The sequence below is a fragment of the Vombatus ursinus genome, unplaced genomic scaffold, assembly GCF_900497805.2.
Source record: "Vombatus ursinus unplaced genomic scaffold, bare-nosed wombat genome assembly UNPS02010461.1, whole genome shotgun sequence".
In the NCBI taxonomy this organism is placed as follows: domain Eukaryota; kingdom Metazoa; phylum Chordata; class Mammalia; order Diprotodontia; family Vombatidae; genus Vombatus; species Vombatus ursinus.
In genome coordinates, this window is record NW_020950239.1 from 5,857,071 (window position 1) to 5,885,010 (window position 27,940).

The 27,940-nt window shown below is 38.3% G+C and overlaps 1 protein-coding gene across 1 annotated transcript in view; it reads right to left on the minus strand.

Moving 5' to 3' along the window:
- GC (GC, vitamin D binding protein) overlaps positions 1–19,809 on the minus strand; it is a 45,734-nt gene extending 25,925 nt beyond the window's left edge. Inside the window, exon 1 of the mRNA XM_027854460.1 lies at positions 19,666–19,809. Within this exon, the coding sequence (XP_027710261.1) occupies positions 19,666–19,783 (118 nt within the window). The 5' untranslated portion in view covers positions 19,784–19,809. The remainder of the gene's footprint in view (positions 1–19,665) is intronic.
- Positions 19,810–27,940: the final 8,131 nt, after the last annotated feature.

Sequence of the window (27,940 nt, forward strand, 5' to 3'; positions counted from 1 at the left end):
AGCTTGAGCCTGGCCCTCTGTGTGCTCTTTAGCCTTATGTTTCTATGCCTATTTGTAGGTGACTGGACATTAAGAGTGAAATAGATGTATCCAGTTTTGGAGGCAACCTTGTGGGTGCAAGATCTTGGGTCATTTGGTCAGAGCTGACTGTGGCAAGAGGAATCTCTATACTCCACATTGGAGTATATATTCCACATTGGAGAAGACACAAGATGATGAGCCCACAATCTGGCCTGACTTTCCAGAAATCACAAGAATGTTTGGACAGTTCAGAGCTGAGGTGAAATGTAAAGTGTCTCTTTGGCAATTCTATAAAATGCTTTATGTTTTGCTTTTTAAAAATCACTCTTAGGGCAGCTAGGTGGTACAGTGGATAGAGCACTGGTCCTGGAGTCAGGAGGACCTCAGTCCATATCTGGTCTCAGATCAAACACTTGATACTTACTGGCTGTGTGACCCTGGGCAGGTCACTTAACCCCAAATGCCTCATCAAAAAAAAAATCACTCTCTGGAAAAGTATAACCTGTTACTAATTCTTGGTTAATGTGTTTCTATGGGCACTTTTTGTGTTGTCTTTTCTTTTTGTGTATAGAAAATAAATAACTATTCCATATTGAAAGGAGTACATTTCAGTCTTGGAGAAATCCTAGAAAGGAGTCAGACCTAAGATTTCAGAGAAACATGGAACATGCGCATATCAACTGATACAGAATAGGGAAATACAATATATATACAGAACTGGTATAACAATACACTCAATAGCCCCACCAAGATAAGCTGAAAGCATAGGAATACAAAAATAATGATAATGACCAAACTTGGCCCCAGAAGGATGAAAAAATGTGCCTTCTTCCTTTCAATGGAGATTTGGGTGACTACGGGTGTAGAATATTGCCTATACTGTCAGACACAACTGTTCCCTTTTGCAGAATTGTCTTTTTATTTCTTTTTTCTTTTTCCTTTTTTCACCTGTCTTACAAGATTTGCTGATTGGGGGAGGTATATATCGGTTTTATGCAAAAACAAGATTTTCCAATTAAATCCTCAAATGGATATGTGATCTCAATTTTTATGTTCTTTCTAATGGTGCAGATAGCAACTCATATGCTGCCAATCCCCTGGGATTCTTGGGCACGTCCTCCCATAAGCTCCACAGAAGAGGTCCTCCCAATGTGCTAGAGGCCTTCCTTACTTTCTCCTGAGGTTACCAGTAGAGCTCTTTGGCTGTGTCACCACCTACTTGATCAGCCCAAGGTCTCCCCTGATATCATTTGCTTCGGCGCTTTTTTGGAGTGGCTCATTAAGGTCTGATATTGGGTGTGAGTCAGATGAGGCACGATTGAGGAAGATGCAAGTCTGCCAAAAGTGTTTGACAAGGAGACTCAAGGCCCATCTGAGTGCAAGAGAGATTCCCTAGAAAGGGAGAGGTCCTCTCTGAGATCTTGTTAGGGCATGCCAGTATGCTGATTATATCAAGCCCAGGACTACACAGTGAAGCCTCTATGATTACCTCTACCTCTCCATCTGTCTCTTCCTTTATCTCCAAGCTTTACCTCTATCTCTATCCTAAAACAGTCAGCATAAGTGGACAATGAGTTGATCCTAGAACTGATCAGAAAAATAGCGGCCTGACTATTTGCACATAAAAACAAAAGGCAAAATTAAAACAAAACAAACAAAAAATAAGGTAAAATGAAGGAATTGGGCTGGATGAGTACTAAGGCCCCTTCTAGTCCTTACACATGGTCATACAAGATGCCAATAGGAGTAACTAAGTTTCTCACTACTCCAAATCAATCTGCACACAATGCGATGTTTCTAAAACCCAAGTCTGACCATGTCACTTCCCTCCCCCAACTCTTTAAAAAACTCCAATGGCTCCCCATTACCTTGAGGATTTTAAAACAAAATAATAGAAAAAAGTCTGTTTGGCATTTAAAACTATTCATAACCTGGCTCCTACTGACCTTACCAATCTTCTCACACTTTACTGCTCTCCACATACTGGCTCTACTGGCCTGCTCTCTATTCCTCACTCAGAGAACTGTCTCCTGCTACCATACTTTTGTACTGCCAGTCTCCGTTGCCAGAAGTGCCCTCCCTGCATATCTCTTTATCTTAGAATTCCTGGTTTCCTTCAAGGGCCACTTTCTGCAGGATGTTTTTCTTTCCTCAGCCTCCTCACCCCTCCAGCCCCCAGCTGCTGGTGACTTCCCATCCTGGGTTACCTTTCATCTACTCACTACTTAACTTGTATTTACTGATTTATTTATATGCTGTGTCCTCTTTTAAAATGTGAGTTTCTCGAGGACAGGGAGAATGGTTTTGCCTTTCTTTTGTGTCCCTAGCCCTTAGAACAATGCCTGGCATGTAGGAAGCACCTAATAAATGCTTATTAATGGATGATTGGTAATCGTATCTGCCCAACCTACTTCCTGGAGCTGTCATGACAATCAAATGAGATAAAGTATGTTAAAACATTTTGCAAACTAAGAAACCTTATACAAAGGCATATTGTTAGGATGTTTATAATTAGGAGCTTTCTGTAAATGTTGGTTCTAATACTTCAGCAAGGCTGCTTTTAGGCTAAGGATCAAATTTAGCACAGTGCCTGGTACATAGTAGGCACTTAAAATGAAGGCATAGTAGGTCTTCCTTTGTCCTTCCCCAAGGGTAATGGCTCAGTTTGGAGAACAGATGCCTTCAAATGCCATCTAGATCAAGGCCATCCCTGGGATACTTTGCAGGTGTGGGGAGAGAGAGTCTAAGAAGCCAAGGTCTCCATTCCTGACAGTCAAATGAATTCAAGGAAAGGTCAACTTCTCTGTAGATGTTTTTGGTAGGCTATATGACCTTTGAAGAATCTTTCTGGCAGCACTGGAACATTTATTAGGCCAGTCAGCTACCTCAGGAGTTTGAAGAATGAGACTCTTAAAAACATTGAAAACTCTTGTACTGTTTTAGTGACTTACTAGCAATTAGAAATAAAGAAGATGGTGGGGCCCTTGACTGAAGTCAATGAAGGGGAAACTATGGACAGACCACAGTCTCCTTGGTTAGCCCTCAGAACTGGTACTTTATCACTGATGGTACATTTCCAACATTCACACCTGAGTGCTCATTAAAGCATCACTTCTCTGCTTATCATCTTGTCATTGAAGCCAAATGATGTTGAATTTCATTGCTGAAACTCAGTTCAAGCAATTAATTGATAATATTTAATGAACACCTACTATGCGCCAAGTAGTATAGTAGGGGCCTGGCCACAAAAGCAAAAATGAATTGGTCCCTGTCTTCAAGGAACTTGGAGGCTATTAGAGGAGATACCATGTATGTAAGATATATAATAATCATAATCATAATAATAAAATTAATAATAGTCAACATTGTGCCAGGTGCTCTGCTAAGTGCTTTACAATTATTATTTCACTTGATCCTGACAACAAGTAGGTGCTATTATTATCCCCTTTTTACAGATGAGGAAACTGAGGCAAACAGAAGTTAAGTGACTTGCCTAGGGTCACATATCTACTAAGTGTCTGAGGCCAGATTTTAACTCAGGTCTTCCTAACTCCCAGCCTAGCTCTCTGATCACTGCACTGCCTGCATGCCACACTATGCCACCTATGTTCAAAATAAACACAGGTACTTTTTCAGGGTGGACACTAGCAGCTGGTGGGGAGGGAGCACTAGGGAGCCACAGGAATTTATTGAATAGGGTAGTGACAAAGTTGTACTTTATGAATCTCATCTTGGTAGCTGTGTAGAAGATAGATTAGAGAATAAAAATTTAGGTTGGTCTTCTTTGAATCAATTCTCCAGGAGGACAGGACAATAAAAAAGCATAGACTAGACCTTAGTGTTTCAGAATGGTATTCAGTAGACTTAAACCACCATGATTTCAAATTTTAAATGTCCAGAACTTAATTATATCAAGAAGAAAGTTAGTCTTTGGGGCTGAGAGACTGGGAAGAAAGGAAGGATAAGCCTAGAGGTCCCTTCTCTCCTACCTCATTAACTCTTTAAGTCCCAAAGACAGGCTACCAAAGAAAAGGTTCAGATGGTTAATATATATTGTTCTGTTTGTAACTAAGATAGTTATATCTTCACAACCAAAGAGCAAATTGTCATACTCAGTCATAGCAATTAGGATATGTACTAATGTACTCATTATAGATAAAGAATGCTCATAAAAAGTGAACATTTATCTTGGTTATTGAATCTGTTATGTAAAAGATGAGCAGTTCCTTAACTTTGTTGTTGTTCAGTTGAGTCTGACTTTTCATGACCCCATGGACTTCATGCTCAGTTACCTCAACTGTAAAATGGAGATAGTAACAGTACCTACCTTCCAGGTTCTTGTGAGGACCGAATGAGATATTTGCAAAGCACAATGCCTGGTACACAGTAGGTACTTAATAAATGCTTATTTTCTTCTTTCTTTTACAGTAGTTCAATATTAATACTCATTAGCAGATGGAGACAGACAGTCATGACAATAAAAATTCTTCACTTCCATGTCAGTCTGGATGGATGCTGATCTTTTTTTTTTAACTTAAGCTTATGATCATACACAAATACCTATTGATCCTGTTTTTGTTATGGTTGTTTGTCCTGACTCGTGATTTCATTGGTGTGGTATAGAGAAGTTTTAGTGAGGGAGCTCCCTCAGCCAACATATGTTATAGTGGTAGGGAATTTCCTGGGGTGGGTAATGGAAGCTTGAGTCATTTGCCCAGGCAGGTCAGGTCTTCCAGACTCATATGTTGGCTCTCTATTACTTTGTACCATCCACACCAGAGATGTCAAACCACTGGGTGTATGTCTACTACCACATGTGGCCAGTAGCACTCCAAGTATGGCCAGAACCAGATGGAAAATATTTAACAAAATAAAAATATAATAGAACTAATGATATTTTATGCAAATTTTTATTTTTTACCACCAGTACTAGTCTTCATGATAAGTTTTAGGGCTCTGATCATTCTAGTAAGGGAATACAAGATGATTGATGGGTGGGAAACCAAGTGGTTTCTTTGAAGTCTAAACCTGATACTGCCCCTCTGTTCTGTGAGTAAGGCGTGATAAGCAAGTGGTAGAGAAAGGGATAGGACCTATGATTTCCAAGATGACAAAACTCCCTATACCAATGGAAGTCACACCTCTTTGACTTAGAGTTTCAGAGAGTTTCCTAGAGGATAGGAGCAACTTGTCAAGGTTCATGGCCAGTAGTATCTTAAACTTAGATGTCTCCAGTCTGTCTACCCCAAAATGCTGCCTCTCAACCTTGAACAAGTTATTTAAAATTCCTTACTGAAGGGCTTTATTCTCCTCCTCTTTGTAAGGATGATGGGGATGATTTAGTAAATAAATCCATTTATCCCACTTCACTTAGGGTAATTGTTTTATGGAATCCATCTGCATTTTGTGATCTTTGCTGGGGGTTCAAAACTACTAGACATACTGTCTCCTTAGAAGAGATAAAATCTCCCCTAATTTCACAAGGGCTAGAACAAACTGATGGCCTGGAAGTATCCTGGGGACTACCAGTATGAGACACAACAACTTTTCTTTTAATTATACCTTTAAACCAACTCAGAGGGAAAAGTAAGTTCCCAAGCTCAACCCCAGGGCATAGCAAGGTGGTTTTAGGCAGGCTCAAATATAAAATTAATGCAGCATAAAATCAGCTATGTTGTATTATCAATATAGTCAAAAGTAGTACAGTAGAAACTCAAGGTAATATCAATTTTGATCTTTTCAGAAACTTACTACAAAGATTTTTTCCCCCAATTACCCCTTTCACTTCTAATTTTAACTCTATTTTGTTTGTTCAAAAGCTTATACAAAAAGGGCAGTGAGGTGGCTCAATGGATAAAGTGTTAAGCCTAGAGTTAGGAAGACTCATCTTCCTGAGTTCAAATCTAGCTACAGAAGCTTGCTAGCTGTGTGACCCTAGGCAAGTTACTTAACCCTATTTGCTTTAGTTTTCTCATCTGTAAAGTGAGTTGGAGAAGGAAATGGCCAACCACTACAGTATCTTTGCCAAGAAAACCCCAAATGGGGTCATGAAGAATTGGAGATGACTGAAAAACAACTTAAAATATGTGACAAAATGCAATGGCCTGATCCATGAACCTAATGAGAATGAAATCTTGGTTATGCTCTGTGGGTCCTATATAAAGTCATCGAGGTAGTTCAGAACTGGACAGAGACCAAGCAGTTGCAGAGGAGAGAGCAATACCTGAGCAGTGACGCCTTAGGGGAGAGGATCAGAGCCTTGGGCCTCAGACTTGGTCTTGGTCTTCTTGTCCATCACCTCTTGACTTGAGGAGGACCTCTCCAAAAGACTTCCCATTTTCCTGCTGCTAACCTAGCAACATTCTCAGATCAGCTCACATCAGGGTCTGTATCAGGAGCCACAGAAAAACTGGACAGAGATTCAAGGCTCTTACCAAGAGTCTAACAGAAAATATATGCCATACTTATGGGGACTATCTTGAGGACTCCAGCAAAAGGACAACCCAGAGCTGAGTTAACTTTTTACCACATATGATCTCTTAGCTTAAGCCCATTTTCTCTTGGACCCCATGTGTGGTAAAGTGTGTCACAAACTTTTGGAGGAAAATTGTTGTACTAATTACTTTTATTATACTATCAGAAAAATAAATAACCTTTTCTGACAGCTGATCATGTTTGGCTAATTGATATCAATTGAAAATCAGAGTGGAAAGCACACCAGTGGGGGGTTCATGAGCTATATAGCATTAGAAACTTCTGACTCTTCTCTTCAGGGCTACCCATAGAACCCTAAGGGGATTAGAGGAATAGCTAGTCTTGCTCTAGGAGACCAAACTCATCAGTGAAAGTAGGGGTTGGGATAAGATCTCCAAAGCTTATAGGGCTACATATAGGGCCTTGTCTCAGATAAATACTGGAGTTTTCTACATTTGCAGGCATCCACTGGAGAGATTCTCCAGCTGGAACTGTTGTTGTTTTTCTGATTTGTTTCCTTAAAAAGCCAGCTCAGTTCTTTTGAGATGAATTTTGCTTGTTTGAATATTGAAGTATTAACATCTATTGTATTAATGAATCCTTTTTGATATTCATGCTAATAGAAGTGTGATTTTGGCATCCCTAAAACACTAGTGCCTAATAATTTGCCTAAAGTACATTGAGACAGCTCATAAATGTTCATTTTTTCTTTTTTCTTTCTTTCTTCCTTTCTTTTCTTTTTTCTTTTCTTCTCTTTTCTTTTCTTTTTTACTTTTAAGCAGATCTATCTAAAATGTTTGCCGTATTGTAATATGAGTCCAAACTGTTTCTCTAAGGTTCTTATGAACTGGAGGTTCATAGAATATCTTGCCTGCTGGCCTAGAAACCGTAAGTAATCTACCCTTTAATCCTTATTTTTTGAAAGCCTCATGCATCTTTGGAGCTGTTTTCTTTCGTCTCTAAAAGACCCTGCTTGTTCTATTGCTAGGGAAGTTTCTAATTCTTTTGGGATTGGTCTTACACTGGTTGGTTGGTATCTGCTGGCAAATTCCAGGTGCCTTTTGTCGAAAGACTCAGAGAAAATTTTCTGGGCATTCCAAGGACTCATTCGTTTATGACAAAATATATGTGTTTTAGAGGATCTGTGGAGAAATTTGAGGTTGCCCCATGTAGCTGCAGGGACCCAGAGGAATTTTATAGCATATTTACATGACTATAGGGGAGAGATTTAAAAAGTAGGAGGTGAAAGGGCAAAGTTGCAAACCCCTCTTATCCCTAACTCAGAGCCAGTTTGCAAGCATTGGGCCAAATCAGTTTGGTTTTTCAATTAAGGACAAACAGACGACTTCAAGTTTACTACAAATCCAAAATCCCATTAAGGAGAAGGTTGATTTGGGAAACTGTAGGCAACAAGCTTTCTTTCTGGGATAGGAAGGTTTTTCTTTTTTTCTTTTCTTTACTTTTTTAAGTAAGTAAATGATTAAACCCAAACAATGTCCATTTTATTATAGCACTTGGCACCTACTAAGCAAGAGTGAATGGGCCCCTCAGGTTAGATACTCCAGCTCCCGGGGCTAGTGGAACTATATTGCTACAAAAGCATTAAACCAAGTCAATTTGATTTGTTTCTTTAAAAGTGAAAGGGTAATATCCAGACAGCCTCAGGTGTCCAGAGAGCCCCAGATGCTCTGGGACATCTGTAAGGGACCAGGCCTTCCTTCTGAGAAGGGACTGCTTGATTTTTTTTCCACTTTGATCCTTTTCCCTATTATTTTGGAGTTGGGGAAGGCCTTTTTTTTTTTTAAAGAAATAAGACAAGCTTCAACCCACTGGAAACTTTGTAAAATGGTATTTGTTTGTTAAATTGTATCATCATATATTTGGAAGTGTGGAAGAATGTTAATAACCAGATTGGACTTTGCATTCTGCCACATAGACTTTTCTCAAGACTCCTTACTACAAGGCACTGGGGAAGAAATTCAGATTGGATAATGCAGAACTTCCCCAAATCGCTGAAGGTCAGACTGGGATTTGGAACTAGGGATGCCATTAAATATACTCTAGTACATTTGCTAAGGAGGGCAAATATCTAAACTGAGAGGAGAAAACAAGAGAGAGAGGTTGATGGAGTAAAACAACCAAATCATCCCACCCCAATTAATTAAGAGATAAATTATCTCCTGGGATCTTTAAATGAGAAAATGTCTCAACCCATCAATCATAAGCTTTAAGGCAATATACATTTATTACTATGTGCCAGGAACTGTGCTAAGCACTGGGATAAAAAAGAAAGGTAAAAAAAAAATGAAGCTTAAGACTAATGGGGCAGCTGAGGAACCCAGTTGGTCACTTGAGGAATAGTACTTAATACTATTCTATTGAGAAAGGAATTAAAAGGGCTTATGATGAAAAATGCCATCCACCTTCAGAGAGGGAATTGATGAACTCTTAAGTGCAGATTGAAGCAGACTTTCTTTCACTTTCTTTTTCTTTATTTTTTTTCACATCATGGCTAATGTGGAAATATGTATTGCATGATTTCATATATAATAATGGATATTGTATTTCTTGCCTTTGAAACAGGTGGAAGAGGGGCAAAATGGAGGGAGAGAATTTGGAACTGAAAATAAAAATCTTAAAAACAAATAAATATGAAAAAGATAAATAGAAATATGTATAGAATAAATTTATATAAATTTATATATGTATGTATATATGTGTGTATATATGTATGTATGTGTGTATATATGTGTGTATATGTGTGTGTGTGTGTGTGTGTGTGTGTGTATATATAAATTGTGTCTAATGGTAGCCACCTCTAGAGTGAGGGCAGGGGTGGGGAGGCAAGAAGAAAAAAGGAATTTACATGATAATTCTGTTGTATATTTGAAAGGAATAGCAAGTTGTGCATAGTAGTTTTGCAGTTTCATGTGCAATCATCTTTTTTATTGTATTATGTTATGGAAATGATTCACTTTATTCCATAAATTAAAAATAAAATAAAAAGATAAATAAATAAATAGAACATTGGGAAAAAAATACTGTTCACCTTCCTTCAGGTAGGGTCCACAGTTACCAGTTCATAAACTCTGTAAAGGCAAGTATCATGACTTATGCTTCTTAATAACCACCTTCTGACTCTGTTCTGGGCACATAATCTCAGTTCTTTATTTGTAAATTCAATTTAAAAAGAGCTGCAGAAAAAAAATGAAACGTTCCCTCCATCTTTTAAGACATAGAGATTCTGTAGAATACTAAATGAGTAGAATTGTCTTTGAATCACACTAAGGTTATCATTTGAATAAGAACCTGCAAAGGTTTATTTCCCAATTGTTTGCCACTTCTGAGGTATTTTAAGGGTAGGAGACAATCATTATTCCTCTTCAGGGATTGGGTTTCCTATTGCTTGCTTTTTTAGATTCAGATTTAGAGTGGAAGGGGCTGTAGAAATCTAATCCAAAAGGTAACACAGGTAATTAGCAATAGATTTTGGATTCAGACCTCTGCCTCTAAGCTTCCAGGAGTCTTTCCATTGTTCCATGCTCCTATTTGAAGTTTTAGGCCAATTTTAAGATAATTTTTGACAACGCTGAAATCTATTTCTGCTACACGATGTAACTACTGGCATAATGGACTGAGTGCTGACCTTAAAGCCAAGAAGACCAAGAAGTCATGCTTCTGACACATGCTGGCTGTGTGCTCCTGGGCAAGTCACTTGGTTTCTTGGTGCTCTAAGAAAGTCTAAAAGACTGAAAGATTTAGAGAAGGTGTTGACCTGCATTGACAGAGGAAGTCTCATCTTGTTCCTTATGACAGTGAAGTCACAGGTCCAGTCTCTATCCTACCATAATAATGTACAATTCAATGGTTGTAAAAATGGTATGGGTTTAGATTTTTAAAAAATTAAACAATTCTAAGAAAACCCATGTATTTTACTTTATGTAATAACTTGGATTCTTAAAAATTGTTTGTCAATATACTTTTTGTCAAGCAAATAGCATTTTTAAAAGTAAGTGACTTTGTAAAGCATTTAGCACAGGGCTTGGCAAATAGCAGACACTTGGTAAAGGCTTATTCTATTCTCTCCCCAATTCCTCCATGATGAATTATTATATATTGATAGGCTAAATGTCTTTAGTTAACATTGAATTCTCATTTCCTAATTTATTGCTTTTGTTCTTGCAGATTCATCACGTTTTTACCAAACAAGGTCTGCAATGCAATGATTTTTTTGTTATAAAAATATACTAGTTGGTTGTGGGTTTTTTGAGGGCCTGGATCTCCCAATATTATTCCAGCTGGATGAGCAGTCACCACTTAGGAGTTAAATCTCAATACCGATTCAAACAGAAGCTTTAAGAAGCTCTGCTTTTCCAATCTGAGGTACTTTGCCCCTCCTTAGGCAACTTGGTAAACTTCTGCTCTTGGAGTGGTGGAAAGGGAGAGTGGTTCACCATATTGGTGCCAAATTTGGTGTGGATATCCAATGGCCTTTAGCCCTGCTATAGTGCGGACCTCCAGAACTCAAGCAATCCATAAGCCTCAGTATCTTCAACAATAAGGACTACAGGCATGTACCACCATGTCTGGCATGTGTTTTTCCTCCATACACAATGTTATACTGTAATGCTTACTTAATTCATCCGGGCACTGAGGATTCTTCTTTTTTAATGAGGCCTCTCTTTTTTCAAATAAAAGCCTTGCTTTTAAATGGAAATGTTTTTAATAAGTGATAAGTACTTAGTATTATTCTGTGCTAAACTTTGCAATTGAACCTGTTTCAAGTGCCCCTGTAAGACTGACATCATCTTTAGTGAAGTGAAGAAGAGATTTATAATAATTCCATTATATATGAGCAATGCCAGTAGCACTTAGAGAAAGAAAACCACTCTGCTCATGCCTGAGGGACTATCCAACAGGGGTTAACTTCTGGCTTTTATTTCTGACATTTAATTTTCTTCAAATGTTACAAAAATGAAAACATAAATATGAGAATGGGCAGATTGGATGAATCATCACATTTTAGACATGGTGAAAATCATGCTAAATTTGGAGTTAGAGTGCCTGGTTTCAAATTCTAAATCAACCCCTTACCATTTGAGTTATCTTGGACAAGTCATTTAGCCTTGGTGTGCCTCGTTGTTCTTGTATATAAAATGGGAGGGGGATTATAACAAGATCAACTTTAGGGTCTCTTCAAAATCTAAATTTATGATCCTAAAGTTTCTTTTTTTCATAATGATAGAGGGAGAGAAACTGCTATGTGCAGATATGTACAATAACTATTGTATGGTGTAACTTGGAGCCCGAGGGGCTCTAAAATGTGAAGGGGCTCTCTAGATTCACATAGATAGAGAATAATCTAGTGAGCATCTGACCACAATGCAATTGAGGAGAGGTTTTATCATGTTTTCTCATCCTCCCTCATTACACCTACTAATTTTAGGGAAATCTCTTAAACAAAGGTTAGATGTGGCTCATTTCTAGGGTCTCTTGTAGCAAAGGTTTTCATTATGTTGTCTTAGGTAATATATTGTTTGCAGAGGCCTTCTTGTTCACTGGTGGTATCTTTATTGATGATGCCCTACATGATGCATGTGTAGATTATTCTAATAAAATGTTATAAAGATATGAAAGCTAGTTTATGATTGGTAAATTCCATAACGTCCTACTGTTATGCCTTCTCATGTTGTAGAGATGACTATCAGATTTTAAAAGCTAAAAGAATAAAGTCCAAGCAATGACAAGTCTACCACAATAGAAAGTTTTCCAATATGGTCCCAGCAATGGTCTAAATCTACTTTTCTAAGACCAGACTGACTGAGTATGGAAGGGCTCATTTTTAGTAGACTGGCCATTTGGTGCTGAATTCTTTGACTAAAGCAACTCACATAACTGTGAAAAATAAAAAATGGCCCTCAGTCTTCAGGATTCTTCTATGGTGATAGTGAAAAGGATATCAATACCAATTATAACAATTTCATGGAGAAGTTAAAATTATCCTAAATCAATAGACATAAGGATACCAAAAAATCCTAAAGACCACATTGGTCAATAAAACTTAAGGGCATCTAAGAATGAAACAGAAGGATAACAACAACAACAACAACAACAAAACAAAGAAAAATGGAAAAGATCTGCGAAGATTTTTTCACAGCTAGCTCTTTCTACCATGAAGAGGAGTGGAGCAACTATATTTGAACTCTAATATCATAGCATTTTGATGGACATCATCTAACTATAAAGGTTGTTGTGAAGAAATTTGTGTGTGTGTGTGTGTGTGTGTGTGTGTGTGATGTTTCCCAAGTATCTCATTGATCAGGAGTCATGCTTTATGGAAAAGAGAGTTACTCCTATCACCTCTTGAATAACTGTAATAATTCAAAGATTTACAGCCATGGAATGTGCTCCTGATAATGGATTTAATGAGTAACAGAAATTGCCCCAATATATTGAGCCAATAACTACTCTCAATCAATAAATGAGTATTTAAAAGCACACTCTATGTGCAAGAGGGCAGCTGGGCAGCACAGTGGATGGGGTGCTAGCCCTGGAGTCAGGAAGATTTCTCTTCCTGAGTTCAAATCCTTCCTCAGACACTTACTAGTTGTGTGACCCTGGGCGAGTCACTTAACCCTGTTTGTCTCAGTTTCCTCATCTGTAAAATGAGCTGGAGAAGGAAATGGCAGACCATTCCAGTCTCTTTGCCAAGGAACTCCTAACTGGGATCATGAAGAGTTAGACGTGACTGAAACAAATGAACAACAACAACAATAACAACAATAGCAACACGTGCAAGGCACTATGCTAGGAATATAAAAAGGAGAAAATGAAATATCCCCTAACATCAAGGAACCTACATTCTATCGAGATAATTGTCTGTTGTCTAAAACAAATCGTACACACCTTAATAAAAAATACTAACCGTAATCTGAGCCTTCAGTGAGTCTTAATCTTTTGCAGGTAGAATGTTAATTTCAGTGTTAATGATTGATGACTGATTGGGTGTGGCAACTTCTTAAAATAGGAAAGCAATGAAGTTTGCCCCACTGACTGACTCTTCCTTTCATGAAAGATTTCTCTGTAGCAAGCGTGCTGTTTGATAGTATTTTAACCACAGTAGAACTTCTTTCAAAATTGGAGTCAATTCTCTCAAACCCTGCAGCTGCTTTATAAACTAAGTTTCTGTAATGTTTTTCAATATTGTTGTGTGTCAGGGAATAGGGATACCTGAGGAGAGGGAGAGAAATGGGGAACGACTGGTCAGTGGAGTAGTGAGAACATATACAACATTTATTGATTAAGTTGCTGTTTTATATGGGCACAGTTTTTGGCATCCCAAAACAATTACAATAGTAACTTCAAGGATCCCTGGTCACAGATCACCATAACAGATATAATAGTAATGAAAAAGTTGGCAGTATTGTGAGAATTACCAAAATGTGACACAGAGACACGATGTGAGCACATGCTCTTGGAAAAATTTGTGTCAATAGACCTGATCAACGCAGGGTTGCCACAAACCTTCAAAATGCAAACAACACAAAACAAAACAATGCAATATCTGTGAAGATCATAAAGCAAAGTGCAATACAACAAGGTACACCCGGATGTATGAGGAAGCACAATAAAACCAGTTTATGTGATGAGTTTAAAAAGGTGGAGAGGAACCAGACAGTGAAAGCCTTTACATACCAGCGAATTTGTATATTATCTTAGAGGAATTAGGGGCTCATTGGAGATTTTTAATAAGTAGAGAGGTATGATCAAACCTGTGAATTAGGAGTATCATTTTGGCAGCTTCGTAGAATATAGATGGGAGAGGTGAGACATTTGAAGTAAGTAGAAGAATTATTGTAATATTGTATTGTAACTATTATTGGAGTTACACAATATAGAAAATTATATAGTAATTGTTATTATAGTATTAAAACTATTATTATAATAGTTCAGGAAAGAGGTGATGGGGGCTTAGCTAAAGTGGTTGCTGTGATGATGGATGAAAAGGGATAGAGGTTAGAAATGTTATAAATGGAGAATTAACAAGGCTGAGAGTAAATATTTATATATGAGGAAGGAAGGAAAATGAAGATTCAAGTATGACTCTAAGGTTGAGAATTGAGGTAACTGGTTGTATCCTTAACAGCAAAACAGAAGTTTAGATGACGATTTAGGTGGAAAGGTAACAAATTCTGTTTTGAACATGTTGATCTTGAGATGCTGAGGGACATCTCATAGGAAATATCTTATAGCTAGTTAATTGGAAATGCCAGATTACAACTCACAAGAGATGCTAGAGCTGGAATCACCGGCATACAGGTGAGGGTAATCTGCATAAAGAAGATAATTAAGCCAATGAGAGCTAATGAGATCACCCAAAGAGGAGGTATAGATCAAGAAAAGAGGGAGAACTCAATTGAGTATGGAAATCTATCTTAACCTATAGGAAAATAGGGGGGAAAGGGATAAGAGAGCTTGGGTGGGAGGGATGATAGAGGGGAGGGCACATTGGGGGAGGGGGTAATCAGAAGCAAACACTTCTGAGGAGGGACAGGGTCAAAAGAAAGAATAGAATAAACAGGAAGCGGGATAAGATGAAGGGAAATATAGTTAGTTTTCTACAACATGGCTATTATGGAAGTGTTTTGCATAACTACACTTGTATAACCTGTATTGAGTTGCTTCCCTTCTCAGTGAGGGTGGGTGGGGAGGGACAAAGGGAGAAAATTTGGAACCCAAAGTTTTAAAAACAAATGTTAAAAATTGTTTTCACATGCAACTGGGAAATAAGATATATGGGCAATGGGGTATAGAAATCTATCCTGCCCTATGGGAAAATAGAAGGGGAAGGGGATAAGAGAATGGGGGGAGAGATAGAAGGGAGGACAGATTAGGGCTAGAGGTATTCAGAATACATACCATCTTGGGGTGGGGCAAGGGATGAGATGGGGAGAAAATTTGGAACTCAAAATCTTGTGGAAGTGAATGTTAATACTAAAAATAAATTAATTATTCAATCATTAAAAAAAGAAGTACAAGAAGCTTAAAAAAATAAAATTCTTTACAATCTGAAAAAAAAGAGGGAGAGATCAAGACAGATTCTTGGGATACATGCATAGTTAGAGGAGAGTTATTTGGAGGCATGTCTATGCTAGAGTTGTCCAATGATTCCAGTTTGAATGGAATAAAGCATACATGGATGGCAAAATATAATAAGAGCAACTTTGCTAATGAAGAGATTAAGAACTGGTTTTTCTAAAGCATGGATCTGATAATGTCACCTCACCCCTTTGTTCAGTGAATTCTAATGGCTCCCTACTAGTTCCAGTATAAAACATAAATTCCTCTGCTTGGCATTTAAAGCTCTTCAAAATCTAGCCACTTCCTACCTTTCCAGTCTTCTTACACTTCACTCCCCTCTGCACACTCTACCATCTGGTAGCGTTGGCTTACTTTTAAATACTCTAACAAAGTACTTCATTTTCTATCTCTGAGTCTTTATATTGTCCATCCCCAATGCCCACAATGCTTTCCATTCTCATCCAGCAGTGGACTGAGAAAGGAGGTGACAGGTAGGTAGCAAGAACAAGGGAAGGGACCTGGCCATGTTTGTAGGCAGCAGAGAAGGAACCTGAAGGTTTTTGCTGAGTGTAGATTTGCTTATTGGTATCTTGGCAAATAGCAAAGTAGTTTTCATTTTCAAACTGCTGAATTCTGATATTCCTCAAAGGAGTGTTTCAGGCCTATCACTGGAACAACTCTTCATTTATATAGGCATTCAGTTGGACTATATTGACAGTTGAATTATATAGACAGTCAACTATATAGGCCATCTTGTTGGAGAAATTATGCAGCAGATCAAGTGGGTAGGTCAATGGAATATTGACCAGACCCTAGGGCTGCTTAGAAAGGGCCAAGGTGAAAATAACACAGAAACAGCATCAGAGGCCTCCTTACAGAGCCCAAAGGAAAACTGCACTCTTGTTATTGTTCTTGCTTTTTGATGCTATATTTAATTAAACTATGAGCAGTTGAATGGGTGATGGCTCAACTAGAAGGGAGAATGTCCCGTTCTCCAAGAATCCACTGGAAATATGCAATTGCATCTTTTTTTGGAGAGCTTTCATAAGCAAGTTTGCAGCTGTGACATCCTATCCCTTTGCAGACTCACTGCTGGGGCTTAGGGCCAGGTTAAATTCTTCTCTGCTTACTCCCCCTCCATCTCAGTATTGAGGAAAGGTGTCAGGTGGCAGGAGCTGGAAAATCAAGACTTCCTCTCTTGACAGCTTCCCTAAATTAGTATTGCCCCAGGACTGCAGGGCTGATTGCTCTGCTTTCATTATATAAAATGGTTTCATCATTAAAAGACAGCAGGATCTTTGAGTAGCTCATCTTTCCTCATCTCCAAACCACAAGGCATTGGATCTTTCTGGACCCCCAGGGTCATTCTAAGAATTTGGAGGCCAGAAGGAAAGGGATACAGAACCATGTACTCCCTCAGGGCTTCCTGAGATCTTCAGAATTGGACTATATTTAGACAGGAGCAGCTGGAATATTCCCCAGAATTTATTCTAATTTTAATCAGAATCCTTTGATTGGGTCCAGGAGTGATAAAAGATGTTCCCTGTATTTTCAGCTGCCCTATCAATTGGCATGGCTTAGGGTTGGGAGAAACCCCAAAAGACCAAAGATGCTATGTTACCACTGACTTGGAAACCAGGGGTTCAGTGCTGTAAGGAATGGCAGAATAATCTATTACAGTCCATCCATGGTGGGGAGAGGTTGTCAGAAGTATCATTCATGTTTACACTCGAATTTTCATTACAAGTAAACATAATTTGACATGTGATTTCTATGAAATGAGTGGACTATAGCACAGTTCTTCCATGGTAGTCAAGTATGTAAAATGGAAATTCCCCACTCCCAGCCCTTTGGGAATATTTTGTATTGAATAGGGATAGAGATTGGTCTGTGATTTCATTGCTATAGGGAACCATCTGGTGAGGAAGCATTCTCCTCCAATGCAGGTCTATCCATTTTTTTGGGGGGGGGGCCTAGGCAATGGGGCTAAGTGACTTGCTCAGGGTCATGTAGCTAGTAAGTGTTTGAAACTGGATTTGAACTCAGATCCTCCCAACTCCAAGACCAGTGCTCTATCCACTGCACCACCTAGCTGCCCCTAGGTCTATCCATTCTTTATAGTCTTAGAGTTGCCTCTTGCACAGAGGTTAGGTGAGCAAGAAGGTGAACAGAGTCAACACCTGAACCCAAGTCTACCTGGTTTTGAGGCCAGCACTCTACCCACTCTCTATTCAGCCTAGAGTTATGGAATATTCTGGTGTTACTCACTGGACAGTTGCTGCTAAAATGTCCTGGCATGAAACCAACAGGCATATATTGAAACGGCAGGTGTTGAGAGCAGCCTCCTGTTGTATAGGGCGTGCCCTTCCCCTGCAGTTACATTCTCTAGCCTGTTTTTTGAGGTTTGGGGGCCATCCAGTGTAAAGTAACCCCAAGAGGTCTTTTCTGGTCCTAGACTTGGACATGACAACTCTGAGAAAAGTGAATCAATTCTGGGATCTTCCGAAAAGGTATAAGGTCAAGTTTTGTCATTATCTTTGTCTCACAGCAGACATCACATGACACCTTGCCTCCACCTTCCTTCTGTAGTTATTTTATTTTGTGTTGCCTTTGGGGCATATATCTTGATTAGAGACTATAAGCTCCACGATGTCAGGGACCCCTCCCCAATCTGATTTTCACTTTGTGTCCCCTCCCAGCCCCTAGCATGGTGCTCTTCCCATAGTAGGTGCTTAATAAATATTTGCCTAATTAAATTTTATGCTTTGAGAACTAATAGGTGATTCCTGGGCAAATTCAATTGACATTTCATCTCGAATATATTACCTGAAATGGATTCTGAAGTTCTATTCAGCAACTTTGCAAGAATAATAAAATAATTTCATGACTGACAACCCAGGATGAACGCAGATCTCTCAGTAAGTGGTAAAAAAAAAACCCAATGTGAAATGGAGAATAATTTTATCAGTCAGAATAAAGTTCTTCCTCTGCAGGTTTTTAGTGGCATCATTTCTACTAAAAGTTTAGAAATAGTCCAGAGGTAAAGATGTCATTGATAATGTATTTTGAACATATGTGCATATGTATAGATATACATACAAACATACATGTGCACACACATGTGTATATTATATGTAATATATATTATATGTGCATATTAAATAAGTGTGTATATATGTGAAATATATGAATAATTTTGTTTCATATCAAAGTCATCGATTATTTTAATTTTGGTCCTAACCAGCAGCTAATATGCATATAGTACTTTAAGGTTTTAAAGTATACAACTTTCTTTAGCTCATTTGATTTTCACAACAACCTTAGGAGGTAAGTGCTATTATTATCCCCATTTTTCAGATGAGGAAATTGAGACTGAATGAGATTAAGTGACTTCTCCAAGGTTATACTATTGCTAAATGTCTAAGGCAGGATTTGAACTTGGATCTTCTTAATATCGAACTGATCTAACTATGCAACTATTAGTTGCGTGCTGACTTCAGAAATTGAACAGATTTTCAAATGGCCTGCGCACTTTGTAAAGATCTCATCAGGCAACTGAGTCTTTCTGCCCAGAAACACTATTTAAGTTTTCAGAAAGAGGACCTAGCTGAAGGTGGTGCAAATTGCCATTTGAAAAAATACTTACCATCATCTTTGGATCATATTTTCTACTACCCATTTTCTCTATTTCCCTCCCCCAAGAAAAATGAAATTTTTAAGGAATGGCCCTATGGATTGTATGTTGAGTTGAGACTCAAAAAACACACAGCTATTATGTTATAGGTACTGTGTTAGCCATCTGTGTTAATTTTATAGTTAAAAGCCATGCATTTGACACCATTCTTTATTGTCAAAGAGATAGGAAAAAAAAACCCTACAACCTGATACTTTGCCTTCAATGCCTTACACAAAACATACACCTTATTTTGAAGCTTCTGAATATTTAAAAATCCATTCAAACACGGTGTTTATCTGAAAAAGAGAAAACCCACAGCTCTCTGTTGTGATTGATTTTAGATTTTTTTAAAAGAATGGAATATGTGCATAGAAAAGACTCCTAGTATAGGATCACAATTTTAAAAATCTTACCTCTGTGTTCAGCATGAATAAATGTTACAGAAAGCAGCAAAACAAGGACTTTTATCATTCTTAGACTACTCGAATTCATGTTGATGCCACAGGGTTCATCACCTCTATGAGAGGTCATCTCAAAAAGTGATTGTCTCCTTTCCAATGAACTTTCCACATATGGTATGAACAAATCAATTATTAATCTCTGCACAGAAACAGATGGGGGTGGGGAACATCCTTGGACCAGTGGAGATAAAATCATATAAAGGCAAATAGATACCCTACAGGGCAATGATAGGGAAAATCTAGAACATTTTAATCATTAACTTTCTCAAGCCAATGCAAACAGAGAGGACAGGCACGGGTTATTCTCTGCCACAAGATATCTTCTCTTTTTTTTAAATGGTTGATTTGATGTGATAAATGAGATGGTCCTACTTAAAGCCTTTGCTAGGGGTAGAGCTTGACTCAGGCCAGTCCCCTGGTAGTTCAGATTTCGCATTAGAAAAAATAATGAGGCACTTGTAGGTCATTTAATAGCTAGTGGAAGGATATTTACTTAGCCATAGCAAGAGAAGGACATTCTACAATGATAGACATTGAGGACACTAGTCCTTAAGCTTATGTAAGGTGCACCCTTCCCATGTGAGCTAGGCAAAACTCCTTTGCCTGAGTTGTCCATTGTGATCCACCAGTAAAGCATCAGAAAGGGTTCATGGAGCTTTGCACTCAGGCAGCCAGGAAGTGATGTCAACAGCCTGAGTCTTTAATCCTTTGAGCCAGTCATGCATTAAGTAGGCTTGTGTTTGATAAAGCCAAAGACCTTGCTGGAGTGAGAACTTACTATTAGAAAAAAAATTCTGGGTAAAAAACAGAAAGCAGTCTGGCAGAAACTAGGTGTAAACCAATATCTCACACCATATACCACAATAAGATACAAATGAATTTATGATTTAGACATAAAAAGTGACATCATAAATAAATTAGAGGAACATGGAAGAAATTACCTCTAAGATCTATGGGTTGGGGAAGAGTTCATGACCATCATGAAATAGAGAGGGTCACAGATGATGAAGTGGGTAATATCGATTGTAGTTTTTACAGAAACAAAACCAATGAAGTTAGAATTAGAAGGGAAATTGGTATCTTGGGAAAAAATCTTTACAGCAAGTTACTCTGACAGAAATCATATGTCTAAGACACATAAACAAAAACCAATTCAAATTTACAACTATAAAAGTCATTCCCCAGTAGGTAAATGGTCAAAGTTTATGATAAAATGAAATAACATGTATGAAGTGTTTTTAAAACCTTAAAGTGCTATCCCTATGATGCACAAAAACACATTACCCTTTTATCACATTGAGATAGCAGTAGATGACCCTGTTTAAGGAAATAATGAGGTTTTGTTTGCATAGGTGGTATGCTATTTTCCATTTAGTTGACCTTACAATTGGTTGTGTTTGAGTGGCATGATTGGTATTCTACCTATTATCCTACAAAGAAACACCTCACCCCCCCCCCCCCATCAATAGTCTCATGAGTCCTCAGGGTATACACTTCCCATTGTGGAGACCCCTGATATAGTAGATGGAAGACTAGCCTTGGAATCAGGGAGATCTGGGTCTATATATCTGGGTCTAGCCTATATTAGCTGTCAGCCATACACTTTCAATCAGCAACATGGCAAATTCAAGATGGTAGAAGCACCAGTAGAGGCATGAAAACACAAAGTTGAATGCAAAATACATCAGAACTGGAAACACAAATGCAAGTAAAATGGAGCTTACATTCATGTGGGGGAAAACAACACATAGAAGGGAGCAGGAAAATGGGAGGGGGAAGGGAAAGTACCCACACAAGAGCCCACTTGAGAAGTCCAGAGAATCAGGCATGGGAAAAGAGGAAAGATGTTAGCATGGTTGGCTTGGATACTTCTTCAAAATGGAAGTTTTGGGATGAATTTCTCAGAAGAGGGAGTCACAGGGGCAGAGAACTCTTCCCAGGTGAAATGGATGCTAGGATATGGTGAAATCCAAAAAGTCAGGAACAGAAGGATTCTATGAGGAGGAGGTGAGGAAAGAGTACATTCTAGGAATGAGGGATGAGCACTAAAAAGATATGGAGATGCAAAATGAAATACTGTGTGTGAGAAAGAAAAGGAAGGTCATTTTGGTTGGACCAGAGAGCAATGGATGATGAGGTTAAAAGTGCCAGAAGTACTCTAAATTTGGTCTTGGGTTGCTTTAAGAAAGGCACAGTTTCCAGGAATAAGATGATAGCCTATGTACTCTGCCCTGGCAAAGCCACAATTGGAATTCTACATTTAGTTCTGGGTGCTACAGTTTAGGAAGCATCCTGATAAGCTGGGGAATGTGCAGAGGAAGCAACAAAGATGGGGATTTCATAAAAGGATCTTTTGCAAAAAAAAAAAGGGAGGGTGTTTGGCTTAGAGAAGAGAACACTGAAAGGGGTTGAGTTAGGTCTTGGCATAGTTGTCTTCACCATGTGTCAAAGGGATGAAACCTAGCTGCCTGGCCCCAAAGGGCAGAAGCAGGACTTGTGGGTGGAAGTTGCAAAGAGGTGAATTTCAGTTTGAAATTAGGAAAAGGTTCTTAACAAACAAAGCTGTGAGGCGGGTGGCTTCAGGAAAGGGGTGGGTTCCTCCCCCAGGGAGTCGTCAAGTGGACTGGACGATCACTTGTCAAGTATGTAATGATGGGGATTTTTTTCCTGGTATGAATAGAAGTAGAAGACTACTGAGGTCTCTTCTAACTCTAAAACTCCTGTGATTCTATAATGAGGGTATTGGATTTTGCTGGTTGCCTGGAGAACTTGTATCCCTATGTTATGTATGAGTCCTGTCTCTGACACATATAATGTCAGGATAGGCAAGTCATTTAACTCCTCAGTGCCCCAGGTAAATCAATAAGACTGTAGGTGGCAGAGGAGTTTCTAATCTGCATTGGTGGAGGGAGTTTTCACCCTGGGAGTTCCACAGGCTAATGAAATCACAAGTCCAGAAAAAAATCTTATTCAATGAAAACATACCTCATACAGTTGTATGAATTCTTCAAGATGATGTAAGCAAGCCTCTTTGACTTATACGAGCTGATGCAAACTGAACCAGGAGAACATTGTACACACTAAAAGCAATACTATAATGACAATCAACTGTGAATGACTTAGCTATTGTCAGCGATACAAGGATCCAAGACCATTCCAAAGGACTCGTGACAAAAAATGCTATCCACCTCCAGAGAAAGAACTGATGGAGTCTGAATGCATATTGAAGCATACTATTTTTAATTCTCCCTATTTTTTTATGTTTTTCCCCCCTTGGATAGTATGGTAATATGTTTTACAAAATTGAACACATATAACCTATATCATATTTCTTACTGTCTCAGGGAAGGGGGTGGTGAGGGAGAGAGAAAATTTGGAACTCAAAAACTGTGTTAAATTTGTCTTTACATGTAACTGGGGAAAAATAAAATATTAAAAAAAGAAAGCTTCTTTGTGAACTTTAGAGCATTATATAAACATGTTACATTTAGTATAGTTTGGGAAATAATTGATATTATGCCAGATTTATAGGAAAACATTATTTTATTGATATATACTTGTTGATTAATCAATTGGTTTGTTTTGCCAGCAGATTGCCTCTGTTATTTACTTTGTCTCTTTGTGTATTATTGGAATCAATGCTACAAAAGCCTCGTAAATTGATCAAATGAATTCCTGTTCATGCTTTCCCTACCCTATTAAAATCTTATTGTTAAAATTGACCAGATAAGCTCAATACTTTTTCCAAACCAATTCTTATGGGTTAGCAGAATTACTTGGTTAGCAGAATTCTTTATCTCTTCAGCATCCCAAGATTATTCATATGCAAAACAACTTTTGGTGCTCTAAAAAATAAGTAGAATTGAAGAAGTCAGGCAGATGAACTCTCTTGGGAAAATTAGACTCCTAGGGCAGCTTAATGGATGCTTCAATATTATAGGAGATATTCTGGATTATACCATGCAATGTCTGAGTCTCATAGACCAATCAGTGAAAAATTAGTAAGCACTTACTAGGTACAAGGCATTCTGCTAGATACTGGGAATACCTATGAAGAGGGGGGGGTTTGGGGTGCTCCTAGATGCACAGAGGCACCCCAAGATGGTGGGAAAAAACCCAAATCATGGTGCAGATCTGCCTGAATGAATTCAACTCAGATCTTCTTCCAGCCAGAGAAAAAGTTTATTAAAGATAAGCATATAGGCCAGACTCCAAAGAAACCCATACATCAGTGACCAAAATGGGGGTTAAGGTGGTCAGGTGTGGCGTGGGGCAGTCTCAAACTCTTGGGCGTGAGGAAAGCTCAGAGTCTGAGTGGGGGCTGGGGTGCATAGGCCATGTGATGCCCATGAGGATGAGGGGGCAAGAGCCTCAGCCTCTAGGCTTGAGAACAGCTCAGCATCAGAATGGGGGAAAGGTGAGTCTTATGTACAGAAAGATTGGGGGAGGCATCCTAGGAGTGGCCAAGCAGTTTGGAGTGATGGGAGGAGGAGTCTAAGGAGTTCTGGATGGGAGTGGCTAGTAAGCTGGAATGAACAGAAGTCCTGGGTCCCGGACCTTCAGGCACCTAGCTAGGATTAAGGGTGGGAAACAATGGAAGAAGAGGTCAGTTGAAGGGTCCAGGTGAGAAAATGTCTGAGGGATTTGAACAGAGAATGAGAATAGATAATGAAGGGACCTGAAAGAGGGGGAAGTTTGCTTTCAAAGGGAAATAAGGCAGCTTCCAAAACTTCAAGGTTTTCCTGGGACCGGCCCACAACTGAAGCCAGGCTCTTTTTGGAGGAGAGAAGAAAGATGCATTTGAATAAGCTTTCAAATTGAGAGAGATAAAGTGAGTCTACAAGGAATCTAAAAGTTTTAAGGTTTTTCTGGGAACTGTAAATAAGGAGCCAAATTCCTTTTGGTGTAAAGGGGCAAAGGTAAATCTCTTCACCTATACAATGAATGAAGAGATCCTTAATTTTAAGGAGCTTATATTCTATCCAGGGAGACAATAAGGACATATCAAGTTTATGCAGCCAAAACTAAACAGAGACAGAATAAATACAAAATAAATAAATGGTGGTTAAATATAAGACAGTGGATCATCAGGTAGAGCTTGAGATAGATAGATAGATAAATAGATAGATATAGATAGATAGATAGATAGATGGATAGAAAATTTATTAAGCACTTACTATGCTCCAAGCACTGTGACAAGCCCTGAGAATACAAATAGAAGCAAAAAGTAAGATAATTTCTGCCCTCAAGGAGCGTTCTAAGAGGAGGATATCAGAGGGGAGGGAAAGGTACCCATATAGGAGTTTGATGGAGCAGACCCAAAGAGTCTGTAGTGGAGCTGGGAGAGGAGTGAAGAAGTGAGCATGGTTGGCTTGGGCACTTCCTTCAAATGGAGATTCTGGGAGGAACTCATCAATTAAAGGAAAGAGGATGTAGGGGCAGAGGAATGGAGGGAAAATTGGGAGAGTCAAGAATATGAAGCGGAGGTGAGGGGAAGGGCATTTCAGGCATTCCACATGGTCAGTGCAAAAGTATGATGTTGGAAAATGGAGTGTTGTGTGAAGAAAAACGGGAAAGGCTTGATCATGGAAGAATCCATGAGGTTGGAAAGATAACTTTAATATATATTTGTTGATTAAATTATCAGTTGAGTTCTTATAATCCAATCCTCTACTGATTCCCATGTCAGGTGAATAGGATTAGAAAAATGAGTACTGCATTAGCAGTGATAAGTACCACTTTTTTCTTATTTCAGTTTTAAACCAATTATTATCCAGTGTATTCCAGTTTAGGATGAATCTGGAATTCAATCATGGAATAGATTCCTTTTTTTAAATTTTTTAAGTTTCTTGCTATTGCTAATCCCATTTTGGACATCAGGAACTCAACCTTCCTCTGGGAGGAAAAAGAAAGGACTTTTGGTGCATGTCCTCTTCTCAGGTCATGGCAATCTGGAAGCATTACCATTTCTCAACCTCTGTTTAACTAATAAAAACTATTATGTAATGGAGTTATAGGTAGTCCTTGAAGAAAACACAGAATTCAAAACAACAAAAATTTTGAAACCATCACTGGTATATAATAAAGGCGGGAATAGAGACCAAAGGTGAAGGTTCATTTTCATGACTATCAGGCATTAATGGGAATAGGAGAGCCCCCTCTCTCCAGTCCTGCTATTTAGCTCCAGTGAGATTTTGTTGGGTGGAGTTCTTGCAGTGGATTTTGTGGATACAAACCAACATTCAAGGATTAAACAGAAATTCGAATGAATCTTCTAATCTCAAGTCAGATAGTTAATTGGAGCCAAGGACTGTGAGTCAGCACCAGCTAAAAAAGCTGCCAAAAGAATAGATTTAATACTAGCCTGCGGACTTCTTCTGGCATTTTCTAGTAGCTTGGTTGAACCTTGGCCACTTACCAAAAGAGCTTTAACCCCCCTTTGCCAGTGAGATGCTAATTAGACATAGTACTCTAGTAGCTGTTAGCAGAGAAAATAGATAGCCATGAAGTAGCTAATAATGTAGTTATTATATCATTATAAAGTAAGCATAATATTAACTATGCTTAATACATAATATATCATTATATAATATATTATAATATAATTAATATAATATAACATAATATATCATTAATAATATATCATTATAAAGTAAGCAGAAAATCAACTGATTTCTTCTAGCAAAATCTCCTTCTGATTCACGTTTCAGGCAAATGTTGAGCTGTGGAAATAAAGTTTTTTCCAGTAATCAATCCTACTAGGAACAAATTACAGAGATCCTGATAGGAAGAGCGTTCATATAGACAATGTCTTCAACCGTGATTTTTCAGAAGAAATAAACATTTTTCAAATTGATGTGACTGGCTATAAAACCCAAGAGCATGATATTAAGTTTTATCTCAATAAAGGTGCCTCTTTGAAACGCTAAAAAGATATAATGCAGCTGTGTTGTTTTCTGATAATATAACAATTGAGAGATGGAGCTGAGAGCATCTCAAAGGAAATAACTACCCCCAAGCATTTTCCTCCTTATAGAGGCTTCTTCCCAGTCAGTGGGAAGAAAGTGAAATTATTTATTATTCATCACTGGGCATTATATTCCTACTTATAATCTTTATTCCATTAAATACAATGACATTTGCTAAGGCAGCAGTTTTAAATAGAGTTCCCTTATATGGAAAACAACAGAGCTTATTTGCATCTAAATAGCAGAATTTAGGGATGAGAATTGGACGTTTGATTTGTTTGATGTAGTGAACTCCAAAATGAGGAATATTTCTCTACCAATGCGAGTTGGTACCTTCTCTCCAGGTTGTGTCTGAGGCTTGACTTGAACCCAGGTCTTCATGGATGGAAAGGCTAGTCTTTCTTCCCCTGTACCATGTTGACTCTTTATCTGAATCACAACTGGAACTTGTTATGGAAATCACATTAATTCTCAGCAGATCATCACAAAACAGATAAATTCAATTTCCCCTTTAATCTGCTCGATTGAGATAACTTGAATCATTGAGACGTATGTTCAGCTATTTGGTATTGCCTAGCACTCTCTATTGTAATCCATCCATCCCACACCTTTGTGTTTTACACTTTTGGTTTCCCATTAAACATCAACTGAGTTCAGAAGAGAACTAAGCCTCATTGTTATACCACTATTGTTTTTATTATCACTGCAAATTAATCCTACTGTTGAGAAGAAGAAACATGCTATTATTTCTTTCTCCTTCACAGGTTTTATAATATAGTTTTTAATTAGCACTCCCCACCTAAGATATCTCTTTGATATGTTAATCTAAAAATACGTATTTTTTAGCAGCACTTAAATTTGGGAGATTATTTTATTTACCTCAGCATCCAAGGAAGATGAGAAAAAAAGACTATTTTATGGCTTACTAATTATACATTCCCAAATAAAGGGCAAAACCCAAATATTTAACTTTAAACACGTAATGTATTATTATATCATGACATTCAACCTGACTACTGATCTGAACATATTCTTGCAGAAGAGAATGAATTGGATCTATGACAAACACATTATTGCTGGGTCAAGGGAAGGAAAATGGATGTCTGAAGTGTTTGGGATGTTTATTCTTCCTCTCTCTACTCCTAGTCTTAGCCTTAAGGTTAATACATAAAATGCACTGAAGATATACTACTTTTGACAAATTTGCCACCTAGGCAGTTAGGTGGCCCCATGGCTAAAGCAGAGACCTGAGTTGAAAC